A 25,212-nucleotide genomic window follows, 5' to 3' on the forward strand; every position below is an offset into this window, starting at 1 on the left:
TCCTAACATCTTTTAATTAGCACACTGCAAATCTAATCAGTGTAATAAACGCTATTAATCTTCCTTTTCACTTATTTTCTCCCAGCACATCATTTAGGCTTTCTCTGGGCCTCTGTGGCAAACACTATTCCAACTATGTTCTGGACAATCTATTACCTTCTACGGCACCCAGAAGCTATGGCAGTGCTGCGTGACGAAATTGACCATTTGCTGCAGTCAACAGGTCAAAAGCAAGGGTCTGGATTTTCCATCTACATCACCAGAGAACAATTGGACAGCCTGGTCTACCTAGGTAATTTATTTTTATCTGTTATGAAGAAAAGAAGGTTACTTCTCTGCTAACTCAGTTTATCACTCAAAGCTGTTTACCAAGAGGTGGAGGACACAGCTGTCTAATTGACATAATAACACCCATTTACATCAATTATAAATTATGTAGTTTATAGTTGTAGATACTCTCATTGCATGTAAACATTAAGGCCTAGGTAATTAACTATGCAAGGTATGCAAAAGGCTAGACCAAAGCTTTGCAATTATTTGGAAAAAAATAGTTTCTGCCTATTAAGTCATTTGATTCTGAGCATCTGTTGACATGCTAATGCTTTCCAAACACTGTTGCTCTATCTTGTCAAGAAAGGTATTTAGAGCTTGAAAAAAGAAGGTATTTCAGGAATGCAACTTATGTACAAAACATATTTATTCTACCCTAAAATGGTGTCTATATTTTCATGCAGCAATTAGGATGTTCTATACAGCTTGGAGTACATGATTCTCAAAAATGTAGGACAAGTGATTTCCACTGAAAGTTTATGATTTAAACACACTTGGGGGTGAAAAAGAAAAAAAGGAAGGGAGAGAGCGAGGGAAAAGAGAAAAACTACAAATTACTTCCTGTGAAATGTCAATATTTTATAAAACATTCACTGACTTATGAGATATGCATGGTCTCTGTGTTAAACACATTTGAGGTCAGGAGTGACTAAGGTGTTTTTCTGTTTCTACATATACCTGTGTACTGGTGACGTGAACTTTTGACAGCAGTGGATTGCATTCTACTTCGCTAGTTTTGATAAGACCACTATGATTATGTGATGAACTTTAATTCCCAAAGTTAAATTCCATATCGATGAGTTATCCTCTGTCCCTTCTGTATTGATATTTCATCCTATGGTATCATTTACTATACAATAGTCCAAGTCCCTCTGGACAAATGGAAAAGTAAGTCTTTATATTTCTCTGTTGCTTCACTCATTTGACAATGTAGGCAAGTATTTTAACCCATGTTGGCCTCAATTTTTTATCTTTTAAATATGTTTCAGGTTTTTTGGTGGGATCTTGTGCATGTACAGGCCCTATAGGTCTTGACTGCCAGTTGGTTCCCACTGGTTAGGACAAAACCCATCAGAGGCAATAGCCGGAAGCTGGCCTTGTATTGACAGTGGCTAGCTTGTTCAGTCAATTAGGAAAAATATGTCACCTTACAGTTTGCTGTTTGGAGCATATATTATCAAAGTTATTTTGAATTTGCTTCGTGAAAGAAAATAATCCCACATTATTAAAATTCAAATATTATTTTATTTTTCTTTTGAGAATTAATGGGGAAGACATGCACAAAATTTGTGTACAGTTCTAGACAGCTGCCTTCACATGGATACACAGTATTTTATGAATAGAAGATTTGTGGTTCTGTGAAGATCAGGGTTGCATTTCCCACATATTCAGTTGCATTTTGTGAATCAGATTATGTATTCTGAAAAGTAAAGCAAATAAACTTCAAGGAATAGGTGTTTGTATTCGTAGACAGTTATTACTCATAAGAATGTAGTTGAGACTCATCAACCCTTTTTATTCAGCTTCTCGTTATTGAAAGGATCATTTTAAAAGTATAATATCAAAAGAGGGAAGTTTAAATGTATTTGATCAAAAGAAATGGCAGGTTCCAGGGTTATAATTTGGGTCCATTCAAGTCTATAGCTAACGCTAGAGATTTTCATCCTTGGAGGACTCACATTTACAGCTCACGGACCTTCACCAAATGAACAACAATCCCACATGAGTGAGGATCCACCTAGATAAAGGCAATGCCTTCCTTCATCTGGAAGGTGGACCTCTGTTTTTCACAGCCTCGGTTACCAGCAGACATTCATTATGAGAATTTAATCTTGTAGAAAATAGGGTGTGTTTTTACTTTCACGAGATAGACTCTTTTATGCAGAGTGGAGCAAACTTATGACTCAGTAACACAACAGATAACCTCTGCATCTCGTCATAGCTCAACTGTATTTCTGTATATCAAAAAAGAGCTTGAACTATCTGTACAATAGGCAAAAATTTATGGAATTAAGTATTTGCAGTGTACACATAGTGTGAGTGTATGTGCTTCTTCTTCTTATTTCCTTAGGGAAGAGTTCTATGTATTCTAAGTACAGTTTCTCTTTTAAAAAAATTTTTTATTGTTGAAAGTATTATAATTTCTTTTTAAAGAGAGATCTTGAATTTTTATTATTGTAAAAAAAAATCACAAGGATGAAATGAATGCTGTTTTTTGTGGGGTTTTTTTTTTAAACCAAGACAGACAATTTTGTTATTAGTACAGGAGAGGGACAGGAGATTTTTTTACGGAGATATTGCATATCAGCATACATTTATTAAACAGCAAGGTTGAAAAGGAAAGTTAAAATGCCATAGAAAAGGTGTTTTGTTCCTAAACACAAACGATTTCTCTAGAGTGGATAAGAAGACAGTGCCAATGGGGTACAGGTGATGCAAATCATTGTGCATATCTTACTGATGTTTCTGGCCAATCCTGTAGGCCTCAAACGTATCGAATTTCCTCTGACATCAATATACACCTAATGTCGGCAAAAGTTAAAACGTGTAACATATATTAGGCTTTTAAATATCAAGCTCAAAGCAATCATCTGTTGTTAGTGGTTGTAATGGATTTATGCTTTTATCCAATGCTCTCAAAAATATTTATTTAAAACCAGTCTACCTTTCTCTTAAAGAAAAATGTAACTTTATATACTTATGTAACTTATTAGAGGAATCCTGCTTATTCTAACCTCACTAAAATGTTATATAAATTTAGCAAAGATCTCTACCATTAAATTTAAATGTAAATTTAAGATAAGTTAGTAACTATAGTGAGGTTACTTGGGGGAGCCTAAATATAAATAGAAAGAGTTGCTGATAAAATAAAAGTTTGAAAACTGTACTAATAACTCTTACTTTTACTCTAGGAGAAAAGTAAGAGATAATGCAAGGAGTGGAAGTCTCAAAATTGATATTTTGATTAATGGATAGCAAATAATCTTGAGTCCCACTTCTTATATCAAGGTTTACCAAAATAATGTATGTAAATAACTTAATAAAAAGTATGGGTTCAATGAACATTATCTGTTGTTATCACCAAGATGATATTTAACCTCGATGTCATCCCTACAGTGTTTATATTGTTTTCTTTATTTTCAAGTATTTGTGAGCCAAGCTGGTATCAAATTCAAGTCTACCTTACCCCCACAGAAGGGCACCTTCTGCTTAGCACACATGAAAAGAGCAATTGAACTCTAAGTAAGAATGTAAGGCAAAGTGGATTATAACTCCTGAACTGCTCAGATGAATTGCAGGCACCCAATTTTGTTCAATGAGATATCTTGAAAATCAGAAAAGCTGCAAATGTGGTCCAAGTGAGGAATATTGGAAAAAAAGGAAGTGCTATAAAGCTAGGGCTCGGCAAAATTTTAATACTCTTTTAAAAGAGGAGATTATGTATTATAGTAACTCTAGAATTATAGGCTTGCTGTGATCTTCAGTAAAATTCTATGACATTTCTAAGCCCATTTTTTTGTGTGAGTAGTTGGGAGGGAACAGAAAGAAATGATTAGTTGGAAAAAATAAAGATTGCTAACAAATAATAGTGATTATTAGGCATAGTCCATATTAAATCTATTGATGATTTCAATATTTCAAAGCAACTTAATGGACTTATGTTGTTTCATGTGATCTTCACCAAGATACTGGGGGACTGGGGCAGCTATTATTTTGCCATTATTTATACAGGTGATAAAATTCTCAGGGTGCTAAATGACTTTCCTCAGGTCATGGAGGTAAAGGAGAGAGGCAGAGCTTTAACTTGGGTTCTGTCCATACCCAGCCTTTTCCCCTCAAACCTGTCTGATACAAGAATCACTGGAGTCCTTTTCATTGTCCGAAATGAGAGGGAAGAGGACGTCTTTGTATCGTGAGTCAACAAAGCCAGCCATGCTATTCACATGGACAAGATCTGGAAATGTGGGCTAGGTGATGATAGAGTTATGTTTATTTTTCATTCAGGATGAAACATTAGGAACGACGGTATTAATCATTATTTTACTATGTAGCAGGCACTGTATTAACTGCTTTGTGTAATTAGCTTATTTAAGCCTCAAGAGTTATCTTTAATTCTTGGGTAACAAGGTTCAGAAAGATTAGTTAACCACCCCAAATCATACAACTAGATAGTGGAGGAGCCAGAAATTGATGCCAGGCTTGTCTAACCTCAGTGCTAACCTATAAACACTGTCACTTCCTGGAAAAATGCTCTAGAGACGTACCAGAGACCTAGTTTTTGTCTGATATGTATCACTAATTCTCAGATATAATTGGGTTTGAGTGTGAAGTTGGGGCTAGAGGCTCACATCAGAATTTTATGGAGTTTTTTTAAAAATAAAAATAAACTTTTTATTTTAGAATAGTTTAGATTTACAGAAAAGTTACAAAGATAATAGAGTTTCCACATTTCCATGACACATGGTTTCCCTTATTATTAACGTGTTAGTGTGGTATATTTGGCACAATTTTGGGTGCTATATTGACAAAAACTTATTTAATGTTATAAAATAATTCTATTTGAGAAATTAAAGTTGTACATGATTTAGACAACAGTAGGAAAGTTTACAAAAGCCTCTCTTCTAGTGGGGATGCATAAACAATATCAATTCTACTTCATATTAGAAACTTATAACTGGACCCAGGGGGAGAGGCATCTTCCATAAAAGGGCACATAAGGTAGTGAAATTTTTGTACATAATATAAGGAAACATTGGTTAAAAAGTAAAATATACTGATTTGGATGTTTATGAAATTTCCAGCTCGGCGCAAAGATAAGAGGGTTAGACAATCTAATGAATGCTGGAAGCAGGAGTTGAAAGGATTGAAAGGGAAATTTAATGAGAATACAGATTATTGTATTTAGGTCTGAAAATCAACCGCATAAGAATAGGATGAGGAAATGTGTGGCTGAGCAGAAAAGGGTTTAAAGCTCTGGTTCTCAGCCTGGATTCCTCATTGGAATCATCAGGGAAGCTTCAAAAATACTCACACCCAGTCCCAGCCACAGAGGTTCTGATGTCAGGGGCCCGGGTGCAAGCTCATGATTCTAATGTGCAATCAAGGTTTAAAAGCACAAATTTAAAGTGTTTGTTAATGCAGTGGTTCTGATTGCATTGATCTAGCATGGAGCATTATTATTATTATTATTATTATTATTAAACCATCTCAGGTGATTCTAATGGACAGCCAGCACCGATAACCTCTGGGATATCAGGAAGCTTAAAACAAGTCAGTGGTGACATCTCAAAAATATGTTGTTCATTTGCTTCCAACAAAGCATTCATGCAAGTATGGTATCTAGGGCAGAGAAAGCAGTTCCTCTCTACTTTTCCAACTGAAGTAGCACACCCAATTCCACCACATTTTAGTGGCACATTTAGTAATTGAATTAATCCAGAATGTTAAAAAACTGAAAGCCGTATCTTCTCTGACATACAACTTAAAAATGACATGATAGTGCTCCTTAAATATTTTTAAAGGGCTCTTCTGTGGAAGAGGAATTAGGATTTTTGTTTTTTACTAGAGGCCTGGTGCACGGATTCGTGCACCGGTGGGGTCCCTTGGCCTGGCCTGCGGGGATCGGGCAGCTACCGGTCCAACAGTTGGACACTTAGCATATTAGCCTTTTATATATATAGATTTTTTTTTGGCCTTTGGGTTTTCTAAAGGGGAGAAATGAAAGGAAGGACCATTTCAGCCCAGTAAAAGAAAACAAAAAAACTTTCTAATAAAATGGACTTTCTGAATGCCATCATTGGAGATAGCCAATCAGAAATTGTACAATATCTTCACTAGGATCTTCAGAAGCATTTCTGTTTATATATACTTCCCAGCAGTGAACTACCCAAACTGCAGGAGCCTTGAAGGCCAAATCCACACGCTGTGTTCTCTCTTTTCTACATATGTCAGCTACCATTTCGCACCAGCAGCAGTAGCCCAGTGCCTTGATCAGTAGGCCCTGGATAAATGTTTACTAAATATATGAATGTTGACTTCACAAGTCTATATTTTAGCAGTAAACCAAAGGCCGTGTCTGCAAAGCATAGTGAAAGTAGGCATTCATTTCTACCAATTCCGATTTATTTTTAACTATACTTAAAATATACCGTTGTTGAGCCCAAAATTAGTTATTTTACTTTGAATGATCTGATTATTACAATTTCAGATCTACCTTCTCATCTGTCTTGAAGGTAGTTGCATAAAATCACTCACACATCTGGACCCTCCCTCCATTTCCCCACACCCTCTAGGGCACACTTCCTCCACATCCCCCTCCCTTCTCACCTACCTTTTTCCTAAGATCACCCAGGTAGACTGTGGCAGGGCCTGGCTGTTCATTTCACTCCAGCCTCGCTGCTATCCACTGATCACCATGGCTAATCAGATGGTATGACAGTCTGCACCAATCATTAAGATGACCCAAATTAACAGCCTGGCCATGTCACAGTGCATTCATTCCACATACACAGACATGGCCTAAGTGTGAGGCAGAAACTTGGATGTGCCTATTTGTATTTGCCTTGTAACATGCATTATTGATGGTCCAACGCTGCTTCCTCACTTTAAATCTGCAAATGAGAATCATCTGTCAATTATTACAACCAGAATTGAGATCTGAGGGCAAAAGAGAAAGTGTCTGTGCCTTTTTCCTACCACCATTTCTTTCATTTGCCCTTTTTCTTCACACTGACATTGTAAAGCATCTTAGCTCAACACAATCCCCAGCTTTTTGCCTACAGCGGATACTGAATCAGAATATTTTTATGTCCTAAAGATAAACAAACCTTCCCAGCCAGGTGAAGAAGGCAGTGCAGGCTCTGAACTGGAAGTTGCTTGTGGGAATTTCGGTAACCGAATTTCCTTGTGTGTACTGGTCAGTAAAGCTCAATATGTAAAACGAGGGTAGCCTTATCCTAATCACCATTGCCATTGTTGGCATCTTACAGCACCTGGTGTAAATTATCCCCAAATATTTACATTCTTGATAGCCATTTTTCTACAATGCATTTAATAAGCGGAGGGTCCTATTACCTGCTAAATGTTAGTATAAATTAACAATCCATTATGCACAATAAGTTTTATAAAACATTTACAGATAGAGATCATGTTTAATTAAAATTAACGTGCATATGAAAGCCAAGTGCACTAATGATCACAATGACCTTTTATTACCTGCAGCCCCTTGTTTTGCCCGGAATGATTGACAGCTTGCTGTTTGGCTACCATGTTGAATTTCAGCCGACAAGACTTTTCATTTTAACTCAATTTGCCCGCCTATCACAAGCTGGTGGCAGGCCAGACCCAAGTCACCCAGCTTTGCCTCAGCAGCTTGCTCTAGTTCTCATTAGTACGCATTTATTCAGTGGAAATTGGAAGACAAATGCTTGAAGGCATGTGAACTAAGTATAGCAAATTAGGTTTAAAGACTGAATATTTATAAGTATATGGAAAGTTTTTTTTTTATATAATTCTAGAACGAATTGAGAACTGAGTGCTAGCTTTGGCATAAAAGAAATAAAGATAGTAGGGGGGGAGGAAGATTCTAAGAATAACAATACTATAAGCTTTTTCTTTCCGTTTTGGAAATATGTAAAATGCCTCTGACAACACCTTATCAAATACCAACCTGGCCTCTCTTTCGTCGAGTGCTTGCTGCACAACAAAGTTTAGCACCTCGTGCGTGAGGAGGGGGGTGGAAATGAGGGTCATGTTCAATTGTTGCTTGGTTATCCCTTGGTATGTTTTAAATTGCCTTGTTTGTTCGGCGCTAGCACAGAAACAGATGTTGCTCTACCGTGCAGGATAATTTACTGTACCTCCTGGTGCAGCATGGAAGCCCTCCCAGGGCCCAGCTGGTCTGTCAGTGGCACTGGCTGGTGTCTGCTCAACTATGACAACTACAAGTCGAGGCTGCAATTTTTTTTATTTTTTATTGTGCAGTTGTCATTCTTCTCAACATATAGCTCTGCCTGCGTTCTTACGGGGGCTGGTGGGAAAGCTGCTGGCTTTTGTGCCTGTCTGTGGCAACACAGAGCCGCAGAAGCCCCGCTCTCCATTGTTAAAAATAATGCAACTCATTACTTCTGCCGTCTAATGATTATCGGCATGATCGCTCAGAGCGAGAGCCAACCTCGTCTTGCACACATAACTGGTACTGGAAGGTAAAACAGATTTGTCATTTATGATCTGACCGCTAAGCCACACTTTGTGCTCCATTATTGTGATTAACTTCTGCATAAGAGATGCTTGCCCAATTGTCATTTGTGATACTGCAGTGGGCGCAAGCTGCCATGCTCCCCCCCCCTCACACACACACACCCCTCCGAGCACGTCGGCCAATCGGATGTGACCGTGTTATTTGGACTGTTAAATGCCTGTCCTGTCACAGCAGCCACGGCATCATTATTTTGCTTTTGTATTTCTTCTTCCCACACCCCTACTGGACTTGGTGGGTGAACAGGCTGCTACATATGTCAGCTACCATTTCACACCACAAGCTAAAACGATGCTGTGCTATTGTTGACCCAACAGAGCCAGCAGCCATACAGGGGAAACCGACCCTCGATTTTCACCATAGAAATGTTGGTCGCTGGTGTCCTGCCAGCTAAAATCCATCGTGTCAGGTGCCTTGTGGCTATCTGCAGGAGAGTTCGTGTTCCAAAACCAAAGTTCTTTTCCGGCCTCATCACCAACAAACCGATTTGACTCTGCCTGATTATAATAACGAAGGCAGTCCAGGAGAATATGCGCAGCCTCGCTGTACGTCACATCGCATCACCACACTGCCCACACGCAGCTGACCACAGCCTCATTTCTTTAGGCAAATGCATGCTTAGGAAAAGCCTCCTGGGAGAAGGCACCCAAAGCTACTTGATACCGCTATGCAAGCCAGGCATAGATTTAAATTTTAGTGAAGTGGCATTTATTTTTATTTTTCGGCTGAAACAAGCCCTCACTGACCAGTCTGCTTCTATAATCTAATAACAGGTACCTATGTTTCAGATCTTCGCTGAACACTAGGAGACTGGGCTGTGTGTGTGTGTGTGTGTGTGTGTGTGTGTGTGTGTGAGAGAGAGAGAGAGAGAGAGAGAGAGAGAGAGAGAGAGAGAGAGAGAGTTTCTGCATTATAAGCCATAAACACAACCATTTGTTACCATGTGAAGGGGGAAAATACTCTATTTGGAGCTCTTTTTCACATTTCTGATTAGAAAGAAGCAAGCTTTATATTCTAGGACCCATTCACTCTGGTGCAAACATAGTCAGTTTTGATTATGAAGGCAGAGATGCAGACCCAGACGGGAGCTACATGCTGATATGCATGCTATCAGAATGATTTATGCAAATTATGCATATTATTCCCAAAGGAATTCCTCCTCAAACTGCCAGGATAAATTGCCGGAAATTAGCCATAAAATCTGTCGTGCTAGGAGCAAAAGGTGAAGGCCACTGGGAAAGCAAGGACATTCAGTTTCTGGAATCTTCCAGGTTATGATGATGGTTGCTATTTGCCCTGGAAGTGAGGGAAATTAGGGTTTTCTTCTGAACCCTGTAAAAGTATTTCCCCTTTAAAATTTTTCCAGCAAATGCTGACTCACATTTTATTTACAGATAGCATAAAAGAAATTAAGTGTTAAGCTGTCTCAGGAAACACCACTACAATCACTTTACTCTTAACTGCCTAAGTGGTTATTAAATGCCTCAGTCTGGCTTTAAAAGCATAGCTTTTCAGAAGGCTGGTGAAATAACCCACCAGCAGTTGTTTAACTGTTTACAATGGGTATGCCCATAACGCAGCATTTCTCTCTTGTAAACTATTCCTTCCTACAAAAACCCCAACTACTGACGTTCTGCCCAAGCGCAGCACTGTTGCTCCCGTCTGTGAAGTGTCCCCAAGCCGTGCTGAGGACATACCACAGCCGTCTCACCCGCCCCCTTCTCGCTCTGGTCATGCCAGGCCAGAATCCTGGTGCTCAGTGATCTGATTAGGAAAGGGTTTCCTTTTCCATCAAAGCTATCGGTGGTGAACTTTAATGATAAATTATGGGCACTCTACAGGAGCAGTCATATTTTAAGAAGCTGTTGCCTGCAAAAAAGAAAAAAGAGAGAGACAGAGAGAGAGAAGGAAGGAAGGAAGGAAGGAAGGAAAGAAGGGAGGGAAGGAGGGAGGGAGGGAGGAAGGAAGGAAGGAAGGAAGGAAGGAAGGAAGGAAGGAAGGAAGGAAGGAAGGAAAGAAGGAAGGAAGGAAGGAAGGAGGAAGGAAGGAAAAGAGGGAGGAAAAGAGAAAGAACTACTCATGGACATCCACAATAGTATGCTGATTGGGGAGGGAGAAGGAGGTGGGTGGAAGTGGAGGAGGATATAGGGGGAAATAAATAGCTATTTTAAAATAATGATTAAAAAAAGAAGCTGTTGCTTGTTTGTTTTCCTTCAGAAAGTGCCATTCTCGAGGCTTTACGACTCTGCTCATTTTCGTCCATCATTCGTTTTGTTCAAGAGGATTTGACTCTACCTTCAGTTCAAGAGGATTTGACTCTACCTTCAGAGACCGGGGACTACCTCATACGAAAGGGAGACCTGGTCGCCATATTTCCTCCACTCATGCACCACGACCCTGAAATCTTTGAAGCTCCAGAGGTAAATAGTCATCGAGCTGGCCATTGCTACTTCTTCTATGCTGCAGGCACATTCCTCTTCCTCTTGAGCTCTTTCTATCTCTCCCTTTCACCCCCATGTTCCAGGTGGCATTTGAGAGAGATTGATGATTTCTGTTTTTCCTCCAATAGGAAAAGGTTCCTGTTTACTGAACTGGAGGTCCTTAACCTCTCTTTCAAAGTTTCCGTGACCTATAAATCGGAATAGAGTGATGAGACTTAGTGCTAGTTTCATCAAATGAAATGGCCACTGTACCTTGGCCATCATTACCTTTAGGGCATAATTAGGTTTCCTTGGCAGAGAATTGTTGAAAGGGCAAGCTATTGACAGGCGGCTGAGAGAATAAATAATGATGACACTTAGATTTTGCTAAGTGTTTCCAGAATGGGGTTGATATCCCAAAGTTAAATACCATCATAGTCATGGTTAAGCCCATATGCGTTTTCACCTCTTACTAAAGATATGTGCCCCTTCTTGATCAATTAGGATGGCATTATGAACTTGAGATTGTAAAGCTGCTGCTCACGAAGCTCTGAGGGTAATTGTGTCATCTCCTTGTATTTTTCCCCCCAAAGCTGGAGTTAATGAATATCAAAGACTGGAAATTAATCCACCCTGGCTCATCCCTTAATACCACTTCAGAGGTTCACCACCTGCATGCAAATTGAATGCACTCACATTCTGCCTGTGCGAATCATGAAGTAATGCTGTTGCTGCAGTGGTTTTTGTATGTGAAATGCCATTTTTAAAGGGAAACCTCTGTTCTCTTTTGGAGCAGTTCAAAAGCGGAACTACTTTTAAACCCAGTTTCTAAGTGAGATGTCACACAGCCAGGCTGGATTAAAATATTTGTTGAATTTTGGAAACTAATAAGAAGAGGACAACCTCAAATACAATGAGATAATTTGCATTGATTTTAGGCAAAAATTTTAGGCAAGGGAGAATGTACATATGGTTTCTATGTGTTTCAGAAGGAATATTAAATGAATGATGATAGTAAGTCAGAAGTAAGGTATTAGTGAGTGAATGTACATTCCCCAGACAATAAGGTTTATTTCCACATTTGTTAATATCAAAATTTTCACCCACAAATAGTCAGTAAATAGGGAAAATAAATAATTAATATTTGAAAAATATTTAAAAATTTTAAATAGCTTTATTTCTAGCTGTAGTTTTTTTAAAATATATTTTTATTGACTTCAGAGAGGAAGGGAGAGGGAGAGAGAGATGGAAATATTAATGATGAGAGAGAATCATTGATTGGCTGCCTCCTGCAAGCACCCTACTGTGGATCGAGCCTGCAACCCAGGCATGTGCCCTTGATGAGAATCGAACCCGGGACCCCTTAGTCCGCAAGCCAATGCTCTGTCCACTGAGCCAAACCGGCTAGGGCTGCAATTTTTAATATATTTAACATTATCATTTTCATTATATGATTATTCCAATAGATTAAGTTTACTATTCATGTCATAATAGTAAAATCAACATTACTAGTAAAGCGCAGCTAGGACGGTGTTTCTCAGCCAGGACGGTGATGCTCAGGTTAAGCATCAACCTATGAACCAGGAGGTCACAGTTCAATTCCTGTTCAGGATACATGCCCAGGTTGCCGGCTTAATCCCCAGTGAGAGGTCTGCAGAAGGCACTGATCAATGATTCTCTCTCATCATTGATGTTTCTGTCTCTCTCTCCCTCTCCTTCCTCTCTGAAATAAATTTTTAATTTAAAAAGAAAAGTTACCAGTAAATACTCAATAAATGTTTGCCAAATCACCAGTTTTTTTGCTACTGTTCTTTGAGTTCTTCTGATCCTCCACTCCTAACCCTACCCTAGTGATAAAATTAGGCCATGAATTAGACTTTTAGGGATTTTTAAATCAAAGTTAAATACTGAGAGTGTGCTGATTTATATTTCTATTCTGGTACTTTTATATGCTGCAAGCACATTCCTAAATAGAAGTGCCCAAACTTTACATAAGACATTGACTAATCTTAATAGTAATTGGAAGGGTTGGCCTCATACTAAACCTGTGGAAGAGTGAAATTGCAATATTGTGACTACTGATTTAGCATCACTGGGGTAGCTCTAACTTAAGTTGATGAGCACTCTATTATTTACTAAACTTAACATTAGTCAATTGCACCTGACTAATATTAAAATTAGCTAATTCTTTGTCATGTTATTGTTTTCTTGAAATTAGTTGTGGAATGGTAATAATTATAGTTCAGAGCCATTTTTATGACTTGGCAAGGTCCTGTGTAATCATTCTATAAACATTTACTGAGAATTTACCACTAGTGGGCATATAAATTGATTCATTTTGTTCTTAACAACTTAGGGTGGCAATAATACACTGTAGTGTTTATATAACACACGCCCATCCAAAAACAACAATGCACTGACAGTCAAGAAGACAAATCTGTTCTTGACCATTTGTCACTAAGAGCCCTGGCCCAGGAGCTCAGCAGAGGCCCACATTCCCCATGTCCTGTCTTTTGTGTACTACATAACATGAATGGGAAGACCAGGCCTTAGATATAGAAAACAGACAGTAGCTGTTGGGTCAAAAATATGAGGCAGACTAACCTCAGATATAAGTATAGTTATTCTTGGAGCAGATAGACACGGAAGAGCCTTAGCAGAACATAGGCATAGTTTCAGGATGTTCAAGCTTAAGAGACCCTAGAACAGGGGTGGGCAAACTTTTTGACTCGAGGGAATCACATATCTTCCTGTTTTCTGAATGCCCTTCCTTGTCAAGAAACAAATATGGAACCTCTACTATGTGCATAGCAACCAGTTGGGTGCTTAAAAAATACAGAGATAAATAAGACAGTGTGACTACTACAATCTCCTGGGATTTCTTGGCTCTGCCATTTTCTGTGGGTTAGCTCTGTCTTCTGCCTGGTGGCAAGAAAGCCACAGCAGTTGCAGTCATCATATTCATATATAACAAGGTCCAGAGGAGAAAGGGTGATGAACTATTTTTGTTTGTTTATTTCTTTCTTTGTTTTTCTTTCTTCACAAGAAGACATCTGGGAGAAGTCCCCACAGACTTTTCTCCTGTAGCACTGATGAGATTGGCTCACACACCCTCTCCTAAATCAGTCAGAGGCCGAAATGATGTGAATACCATCATTGGAGCCTAGAAACAAATGAAAACCAACACATACACACGCACACACACACACCAAATCTCATGCAGAAAGAAGATGTTGAGGAGTCATCCACAGCAATCATTAGAGGAGCAATGGGAAATTTCAGTGTCTCACCTTTTCTCTTAAAAATTTCTCTGTTCTTATCCACTTAATGATATTGCATTTAATTGACCCGCTTTAATTATGAAGCACTAAGTTATTATGGCTATAAGAGTTTAAGTCAACATTAAACAAAAGCCCTTCCTTTTTAAAAAGTCTTTTTAAATATTTTTATTGATTTCTGAGAGGGAGGGAGAGAGAGATAGGAACATCAATGATGAGAGAGAATCATTGATTGGTGGGGATCGAGCCCGAGTTCCAGGCATGTGCCCTGACAAAGAATCAAACCACAACCTCCTGGTTCATAGGTCGACGCTCAACCACTGAGCCATGCCGGCTGGGCCACAAGCTCTTCCTAATATTACGTTCTGCTCTGGTTCTCCATGCCCTGGCCATGGAAAGAAAACAAACTGAAAATAAATTTCCACTCAAAAATATATTGGATAGAGCATCGGCTTGCGGACTCAAGGGTCCCAGGTTTGATTCCCGTCAAGGGCATGTACCTTGGTTGCAGGCACATCCCCAGTAGGGAGTGTGTAGGAGGCAGCTGATCAATGTTTCTCTCTCATCGATGTTTCTCTCTCATCGATGTTTCTAACTCTCTATCCCTCTCCCTTCCTCTCTGTAAAAAATCAATAAAATATATTTTAAAATATATATGTATATATATTTATGCCTATGTGCCCTTTGACCTTGATTATAGTCTCAGCAAAAGAAGTTGGCCTTTTCCCTTCTTGTTTCATAATATATCCAACTAAATAGGAATTTCTATGATGTTTAGTATGAAGAAATTGAATAGGATATGGTAGAAAATTAGGAGTGACATTACTGATTGACTAGAAATTTGAGGGAACTGAATGTAAGCACTAGCTAAGGTCACAGGGGTAGGGGACCATTATGTGTCAATCACCATGGCCTCTCAGAGGACTGCATAATCCATTTCACAGAGAAGAACAGGAAAGCTATGACAGTTTCTGGCTTACTTATGACACCAGGACATTGTGAAGTCATAACCTAAGCTAAGTTTTCCTTTTGTATTTTCTGGATTAAACATTGGGACTCCAGTAAGACTATTTCTAACAAATCATTTCATGGCAAAATTAATGTAAACTATTTGGCCGAGGCCAGGAAATCTCAGGGAGAGTGCTGGTCTCCTCAGATTGGTCAGGAAGCAGCAGTACTGAACTTGGGCAAGCAGGCCCGGGCCACAGTAATGGAAAAAGGTCACCTGGAAAGAGTGCCATATAGTAACTCTATCTCCTGGAACAAGATAGATGTCAACAAAGAGTGTCCTTATTCCTAGGGATGAAGCAAGCTTTTTATTTCGAACTGATTAGATTCTATTCGGATACACCCCAGAAATTTCTCTGTGGGAAAATACACTTGTGTTCTACTGCAGATTAATTTTGCCATTTGATTCCATCAACTTGTAAGTTAGAGGGGAATAGAAGCTACCCAAAGTGTGTTTTCTAAGCTTGACTATTTATCAAAATATATATCCTAGATAAATGAGGATAAATTCAGTACTTTTAAAGGAAAGGATTTCGCTGACATTAATACTGGCATGGACTGAGACAGTTCGGTGGTTTGTGATGAATTCAGAATCTACCCAGGTATTGTAGGGTCTTCTCTATAACCTGAGATGCTTTCTCTCTGACCTGCTTCTTTGCCTTTGATTTCACGTAGTTCATATCAAAGTTGTGTGCTGAGCAGGTCTAATGCTAATGAGCACCAACCACAGGAAAAAATGCGGTCATTTTCATGCATGCCACGTGTTAATTTAATCAATGGTTTAATTCACCATGGGCCGAAATAAGGTCACTCCGTCTCCTCTTGCAAACTCAAGTGCGAGGAAATTAAGATGGTGGGCCAAACACCGGAGATGAACCATTCCCATCATTTTCTGTAACAAGTAATATAACTTATTTATGAAAGCATATCAGCAACACCTGCCATCCTAGAGTTACCCCAAAGAGAGTTCATTCTAATAGAACTGTCACAGGAGAAATTCAGTACAACATCAAAAAACAACAAGACTGATTTTGTGGCTTAGCTCCTCTCTAGTGCTTTATGTGAATTTCATTATTTTATATCTATTGAATCCAAACATAAGCATTGAATCCTAAGTTCATAGTTCTCATCCACTAGTAGCTGACTGGGAATGGGTAGGAAAAACAGCATATTCTAGATCCTTAGTTAGTAGCTCCTATTCATTATTCCAGTAACAATGGTGCCAGTGCCAGAGCCCTGACCTTCTACCAACATTGGTTTATCAAGTGCTCGTGAGTCAGGACCCACCTTACACGACAAAAATAGACATAGTGCCTCTTAGGAAACTCAGCATAGGAGAGAAATGTGAGCTGGGAAGGAAAGTCATATAGGTATTTGGATTTTACTCTATATGGGAAAAACAACTTCTTAGTAGAATTTGAGTTTTTCTGAAAGTTCATACATGATTTGCTCTTAGTTTTTCTTAAAAGAAGCCTTTTAAGATAAGCAGGGGGAGCTGGCAATTTTGTGGACATGAACTCACACTATTTCGTGTACATTTTTTTATTGTAACACTCTCCACTTCTTCTTCACAGGAGTATAGATTTGACCGTTTTGTAGAAAATGGTAAGAAGAAAACCAACTTTTTCAAAGGAGGCAAAAGGCTGAAGCATTACATACTGCCATTTGGAATGGGAGCCAGCAAATGCCCAGGCCGATTTTTGGCAATCAATGAAATAAAGCAATTGTTAGTTGTACTTTTAACTAATTTTGATTTAGAAATAATGGATGATAAACCTGTACAACTAGACTATGGCCGCTTCTTGATTGGCATTCAGTACCCAGATTCTGATGTTTTATTTAGGTACAAAGTCAAATCTCAAAGAAGCTAAAAGGAAAGAAAAGAAATCTATCAAAACCAACCTAAACATCACCAGCTCATCAATTTGTTTTTAATTTCTGCAAATGTAATTGCTTTGCTTCTATTGTTTTACAAAGTGCTAACTTTTATTTGATCTGAGATCAGTCCAGCTTGTACTTGTTCATAAAATAAAACAGGGTGGTGTTGTGAAACTGGACATCAAAATTAACATCATAATAAACTAAAAATAGTGTTTTTAAGCTTCTACATACTGGGATTTTTCACATGTGATAGTAAATAAATGGCAATAAATTTAGCACTGTGGGATTTTTAAAAGTCACCTAAATTCTTCTCTAATATGTAAATACACACTTTATGTACTACTGGAAATTTGTGCTGGAAATGAACACAGCTTCCAAATTCGCAGAGAAGGAAATTAAATTTCCAGGAGATCGACTGAATGAAAATATTCCCTTCAGGTATAATATCAATAATATCTATATCACCAGGGTATGTTTTCATTACATGAGTTGTGCAGTAGATTAAATACTTCAACTTCAATATTTAATCACCCATAAATGCTCTTTATTACTTGTATACTATAGCTCAATAGAACAAAATTTATTCTGATGTAAGACCACTCATGTTCAAGTTAGATCTGATAAGATTTAATGTATAAGAACACACAAAACCTATTATATATTCAGCAATTGCTCTAGACATTAGTATTGGTTTATTGCAGAAACAAATGTTGAAATCATTACAGGATTGATTGTAGCATTTGGCTTTAGTATAAACCATAAGATTATGCCAGTATTGCAATTTAGTCTTTCCTAAATGCTTCTATTTATATAAACAGAAACTAGATAGCAGTATTTGTTCTTGACACCTCACCTTTTGGATTTGGAGTTTATTTGTTTTATTTTGAATTACAACATTAGGTAATAAAATAAAATTTTATATGCCAAATGCAGCATTGTGTCCATGATTCAAAGATTTCTCGTATCAGATTACCAAGTGATTGATTGTCTGGCATCTGACATAAAATGATGATGCTCTATCTAAAGAGGCAAAACAGGTAATAAAACCCAGGTAATTCATATTGCATTAATGATAACTTCTAACATTATATAGTACTTACTATACTTAATAAGCAAATAGATTTTCTAGCATTTATTTTCTCCTTCCTGAAATACATGCTGAAGGTCCTCTGGTCTAATCTCTGCTTTTGCTTGGTTGAAGATGTTTTTGTTTTGCCCTCATTCTAGAAACATGATTTTACTACATGCACACATCTAGGTGAGAATCATTTCCTTGCCATACTTTGAAGATATTGCATGTTCCTAAGGCTTCCATTTTTTTCAAGAGGTTAGCCTTTAGTCAGTTTAATTATCCGGTAGAAGTCTGCCCTTTCTCTCTGACAGCTTTAACATGTTCTCTTTGTCTTCAATGTTTGTAGTTTCTATTTACATGCTTGTGATTCTTGAGACTGAGAATGTGTGTCTTTCATCAAGAATGAGATAGTCTCAGCCATTATCTCTTTGAATATTACTCTTTCCAGCTCTCCATTAGATTCTCTCACTCTATACTCAATGTTGTTTGACCTTTTCTCCCATATTTTATATTTCTTATTTACATACTAGGTAATTTCTTTAGATCTTCTAGTTTTTTCTGTGTACAATATATAGAATCTGCTCTTTAACACATCCGTTGAGTTTGCTTCTTCCTTCTTTTTACTTTAACCTCAGGTTTATAGGATTGAATAATCATAGTCCTTATACCCATTAGTTCATGGTGCATAATTATAATTAGTCCAAGCAAGGTCCCTCTGGCTTTACTTACTTATTATATTTTATCCCTAACCTCCACCATCATACCCTTCCCGTCAAAGGCCAATATCTAAAGTGTTTAATGTTTATCTTTTTATAGCACATATATTATTATTTTGGGTGAATGTTTTTGATTTACACAAATGTATTTTCTATAAACCAGATCCTTCTTAATTCAATATTCCATAATGTGTATCCATCATGTTTTAATGATCTATTTACCCAGGAAACTGTTGGTAAACTCTACTTCTGTTACTTTGAAGTAGAGGCCAAAGCCCAATCTTAAACTACCCTCACTTTTCTTACCATTGCTATGCCCAGCCACCTTCCACCCTGAGCTACTGCAAATCCTGTCCTCAACCTCCATAGCGTGTGCGCACATACACGCAACTCAAGCCCTGGGCTTTATCTCCTGCCTGCCACAAAGCATGGCCCATTCATTTTGTACTAGGACATCTAGTCCACCATATACCTGACGTGGAAACCTTCAGATTCTTAAATTCATCTTAATAGTATACTTCTGTGATGTTACAGCAGAGAAAATGCAGAAAATTATTCCATTTTAATTTATGTGCATGAATTTAGAATAGAAAATAAGAATACATTAAATGAAAAAAAGAATAAATTAAATGGCTGAGAAAATATTATGCAAAATCAATGGACAGGAGAACCAAAACAAGAGAGTCCTATGACACGCTTAAATCTAGTAATTAAATAGCATTTATGAATAGAAAAAATGCCATGGTGAAATAAGTTAAAAGACATGGATTCAAGCTGTGACATAACTGGTTTGTTATGATCAACAAGTCACTTTGCTTCTCCATGTTTCATTTCCTTATTTTCAAAATAAAAATAATAAGGCCTTTCGACATCAGGGTTCATTGTGAGGATTAAACACAGTAGGAAGGTGTGTAAACATATTTTGAAAAGTGAAATTCAATATGCAAACGTAAACTTGTAAAGGAGATACTTTAATGATGTTGTGCCTTTTAAAAACTACTTGTATGTATTTGTAAAAGGGAATAAGTTTTGTCATTAGTTAACGCATTATTCATTTATTTGATCAAACATTCATTGAGCATTTCCTCTGTTCTAGATACGATGTGATGCCCTAGGTTACCTTTCCTCAACAACATACAATATATTAGGGAAAGCAATGTACTCACAACTAATTTATTGTAAATGTAGTTGTAAGTAATAAATTCATCTTTTAAAAACTATTCTAAAATTCTGATTTATCACTAGCTCTAACCAATCTTCCATCATTAATTCCACAGTAATGTTTTGTAGTGAGAAATTACTCTGTACATAATCACACACATTAAAACATACATATCAGTTATTATGATTGTATGGCAAAAATAACCAAAACCAAACATAGTCATTGAGGCTTCAGAATTTTTTCAAACTGTATTTTACATATTAGAAAAAAACCATATTTTCATTTGTAAGTCTCCCCTAAGTTTCAAATGAAAGGAAACAAGTAATGATGTTGATTTGTATCAATGACCACCAGTAGTGATGCACTCAGCAAAAACTAAATGCTCTGAAGGTATTAAGATGAAAGCTATTTATCGATAAATAAGGCATGCCATAAGCAACCCACATGGGAACTTTTATCTGCCTTGTTTTGGTTTTTCTGACTGTCTTCATTATATCTTCTCCATTTCATCATTAAGTTTTGGGTCACGAGTCTAAGGCAACAGAGCTTCCCAACTCAAAATTTACATGATTACTTCTGCTTATTTTCTCATAAAAAATCACTTGGGCACCTTTTCCTATAAGCATCTCCTAATGTAACAGTGGAATATTAAAACCATTTTCCAAGATTAAAGCTAAAAATTATCTAGGTTTTGATCTTAGTGTAATGTCAATAATTATAAAATAAGAATTACATGCCAGCAAAATGTGCACTGTTTTAATCTATTAAATTCGCCATTGTTGCAAACTATTATTTACTTGAACTGCATTATTAGGTTTTCATATTCGCATTCTCAATTAAGAAAAAGTAAGCAAGCCAAGATTACATTCCCTGTAGCATTATTTTAAATTATAATGAGCGATCACATAAAACTCTCTGGTATTTCTCTAAAGCAATTATTACTTATTGTACTTCATAGTGTTCATCTAAATCAATGATCATTGATGTTTGAACTTTTTAGCTTTAAGTGTTTATTCTATTTATAATACCTTCTTGAGTAAGGTAAATTTAATTCATGAAAAGCTCTACTACATAATTTTAAATAAGAGATAATTTGGCAATACTTATATTTAAAAATATATTTTTAGGCAGAGGAATGCTGTATATTAAAAAAACTGTTGTCCTGAATCATTTGTTTAATATTATCTTTTGATTGTAAAATGGTACATATGTGGATTTATGAGAAAGCATATTATCTTAAGATTGTAGGTAAGAAAAATGCTTTACAACAGGAATTCAATAAATCAATTTTTAAAGCACAGACGAATGGCCATGTCTTCTTATTTCCCTATTAGGAACATGTTAGACCTGATTACAAGTGACAAATTATTTGGGAAATAATTTTGCTGTCGGAATAGCCCTACATCCTCATCCCCTCCACACATACATATATACGTATGTTTTTATTTCCTGATACTCTCCTTAAAAGAATATTGTTATACTCAGTATTTTTCAATATATTTTAGCTTATTTATTTATGTGGGAAATAAACATAGATCCAAGAAATATCAGTGACTAATAAGCTTTTTTATTTTTAAATATTTCAGAGAAAGGAGAGAGAGAAAGAGAGAGAGAGAGAGATAGAGAGAGAGAGAGAGAGAGAGAGAGAGAGACATCAATTTGTTCTTCCACTTATTTTTACATTCATTGGTTGCTTTGCATGTGTCCTGACCAGGGATGAACCCACAGCATTGGCATATGGGGATGATGCTCTAACCAACTGAGCTACCCAGCCAGGGCCATAGTAAACTTTTTTTAAAAAAATATATCTTATTGATTTTTTACAGAGAGGAAGGGAGAGGGATAGAGAGTTAGAAACATCGATGAGAGAGAAACATCGATCAGCTGCCTCCTGCACATCCCCCACTGGGGATGTGCCTGCAACCAAGGTACATGCCCCTGACTGGAATCGAACCTGGGACCCTGCAGTCCGCAGGCCGACGCTCTATCCACTGAGCTACCCAGCCAGGGCCATAGTAAACTTTTTAATACGTTTCTTTTAACCTGGCTGACCTTGCTAGGCTACAATTCTTCATAATTGTTATTATTCTGTGGAGACATATGTAAGAACAAGAAAAGGGAGAGAGATTTCTATTAGATGTGGTCTTTGTCTTCTGCAGATCACTTTACCACAAATAATGAATAAAACAACAATATTTGGGCAGTATTCTATTTATTCATAAAGCTAAAATTCAAACTGTATAAAAGCATATCGTACAGAATGCTGTTGATGAAAAATGAAATGTGGCTCCTTCAGTTACTGGCCATACAGAATTTCACTGGGATATTTGGCTTTTCCAATAAACACCCCTGTGAGTCATTGTTTTAAGGGAATTTGCCTTAGACGCAGAAAGTGTTTGTGTGCATTTGAACTAGTCAGTGCAGTATTGTTTAATGATCAGGGTAAACTGTGTCCTTAAATGAAGAGTCTATGGAATAATTATCTTTGTTTTCAGTTTTACTCTAAAAAGCATTTATTGAGTAAACAAAAATTTTGGAGAATTCTCTATGGATTTAACCATGATCATGTAAGTAGAAATGTGCATTTTCTACTGAAGGTGCAGCTGGATAGAGGAAATACACCATGGTCATGCTGGATAATTTTAAGTTTGATACAGTTTACTGTTAATTATTTGAGGCATAGTTTATGTTCTCAGTTTCTAACTATATTCATTTTTATAAGGAGAGCATGATATATTGCAGACTACACAGAAAGTAAATGTTTAGATAGCATTTTATTTCCCTTACAACATTTTGTGCTTATAGGAGAAACTAGAGGGAATGTGAATAACAAATAAAGGTACTAATATCTAATGATCTATCACTGAGTCAAATTTAAACACTTAAAAATATAAAGTGTGTATTAGTTGGAGATTTTTTTGTTTGCAAAAGAATATTTACTCCATATTACTTTTGTTTCTAAGAAATAGCTATTGTTAATATAAAATATATGTAATTATTACATGAAAACCCACATAAATGCTTTGTATATTTAATGTTTAAATGAAATGTACTTTTATTCCACAACTTCTAAAAACTGGCCAATATAGTTAAAGTTTTGTAAATGCTTTGCTTTATACTTTAAATGAAAATTTTTTGAGTATTTGAACTCACTTTTGGATTTTCTATGCATCTAAAAGTTTACAAAAAGGAGTAATTCCTTTGTGTTTTGAAATTAAGTATTCATTTTTTTAAATGTCCTCTTTTGAACCAATTCTAGCTTACAGAAAAGCTGTAAAATAGTACTTATTTTTAAAGAAGGAAGACCTCATACTAAACAATGCTTGCAAAAGTTAAACCAAAGAGTGGTCCTAGAACTTTGCCAGTGAAGATCTTAGTTCACCTTTGACCTTTGGTGGATGGTCATCCACAACTACTACCCTCTAGGGAAACATACTGTGCAGAGCAGTGAAACGGCGGAAATAATTCGAGTTTGTATGCCACTCAGATCCTCCATAGGTCAATGAAGTGTCTTGTTTTCATTAAAATTTTTCCTAAATGTTAAAAAATAGCTTACTTTGTTGAGTAATTCCAGATTTTACTTAATTTCACTCTCTTGAGAAATCTACACTTTAAAGATATGTATGTCTGATGTTTCTCAAAAAAAAAAAAAGGGTTATTCCCTGACCCTGCTTCCTTTTCTCCTCCATGGCTCTTCATGTTCTGTGGAGGCCACGGGCTCGGCCTGGCACCTGAATTTTGAACATACCTCTGCAGAGAGACTACCTGGCAGATGTAGCTGTACTTACTTAAAGAGACAGTACATAATCTGAGGCTCTCCCATAATAAGTGATTATTTGTCTTCTCTTTTCAAAGAGTAGATAAAGGATATTTAACAAAGAAATCCTTACACCAAGTTCTTCAGTAATTGCCAGAGCAGATAAATACATAAAATGAGGTTAGGCTATGAAGCACTTTAATGTTTAAATGTAAATTCTCATCTCTAAACATCTCTATTAACCTAGCAGATTTGAGTTGCAACCATCCTCCTAATAAAATATGAAATCTTTTAAGATTGCCAAGCATTTGTAAATAATGGATCCTTTAAATATCCCTGAACTTTATTCTAAAACTTATAAGGAGAAATAATAATTGCTTTATATAACCACTGATACCATTTTAGCATTTGATGAAGATGTTAATTTATGGTTGGTTAGCAGTTTATGGCAGTCATTAGTTTTTCAGTTTGGTCCACATTAGAAATCTATTTTTCTTTTTTATTTTAATCTGAGACAATTATATAAAGATATGGTTATGTTTTATCTAAAATGTATCATTCTACTATAGCATTTCAAATTATTCACAGATCATAGTTCTTATATGTGCATATATGAATTTAAAAATACAGCAATAAAATGCTTGAAACAGATCATAAATTTGCTTCATATTTTATTGCATCTCTGAATCAGGTTGAGAAGACAAGGGCAACTATGGTCTTTGGGAAAGAATTAACTCTTTCCCAAACTGGGAAGGAGAATGATAGCACAGTGTGCATAATTAAAGCCAACTTCCTCCTCAAAGCATCCTGAGGACTTTGTAAGATAGGTTTGTCCATCATATGGGGGGCGGGGGGGCGGGGGGGAGAAGAGAGGCATGGTGACGTTAACTGCCAAATCCTCCTTTCCCTTGCAGTCTAACCTTCCCAGCGCAGTCGTTCCTCTTCCGGAGCTTTCTAATCTGAATTTATGTTTTGCCCAAATTAGAAAACACAGAGGAAGGGAAGGGGAGAAAAGTCCAGGCGCACAGGCACAGGCACTCAAGGGTACTCATTTCGCAATGGTCCAGAAGGGTCCTGACGGTGTTAAAACCAGTCATCTAGAAAAAGTGGTAGAATTTAACCCAAATCAGAAAGCCAGCAAAGAGTTTCCCTGAAAGCAAAGAGGTCCTTGGGGGATAAAACTGGGGCGCTTTTGCAGAATTCCTGGTTGTGGCGCGGCTGTGGGGTGATCTTGACGAGCCTGGCATTTGCACGTGAGCCCACCAGGCCGCGGGGGTGCCGGGGACAACCCGATCCTAGTGCCACCTCTCGAAAGAGTTTGACGCAGAGTC

The 25,212-nt window shown here is 37.2% G+C and overlaps 1 protein-coding gene across 1 annotated transcript in view; it reads left to right on the forward strand.

The window, feature by feature from the left end:
- LOC102429598 (25-hydroxycholesterol 7-alpha-hydroxylase) overlaps positions 1-18,106 on the forward strand; it is a 152,526-nt gene extending 134,420 nt beyond the window's left edge. Inside the window, exons 5-7 of the mRNA XM_023755480.1 lie at positions 86-292; positions 10,805-11,007; positions 16,868-18,106. Of these exons, the coding sequence (XP_023611248.1) occupies positions 86-292; positions 10,805-11,007; positions 16,868-17,164 (707 nt within the window). The 3' untranslated portion in view covers positions 17,165-18,106. The remainder of the gene's footprint in view (positions 1-85; positions 293-10,804; positions 11,008-16,867) is intronic.
- Positions 18,107-25,212: the final 7,106 nt, after the last annotated feature.

The sequence above is a fragment of the Myotis lucifugus genome, unplaced genomic scaffold (assembly GCF_000147115.1).
Source record: "Myotis lucifugus unplaced genomic scaffold, Myoluc2.0 scaffold_77, whole genome shotgun sequence".
Lineage (NCBI taxonomy): Eukaryota > Metazoa > Chordata > Mammalia > Chiroptera > Vespertilionidae > Myotis > Myotis lucifugus.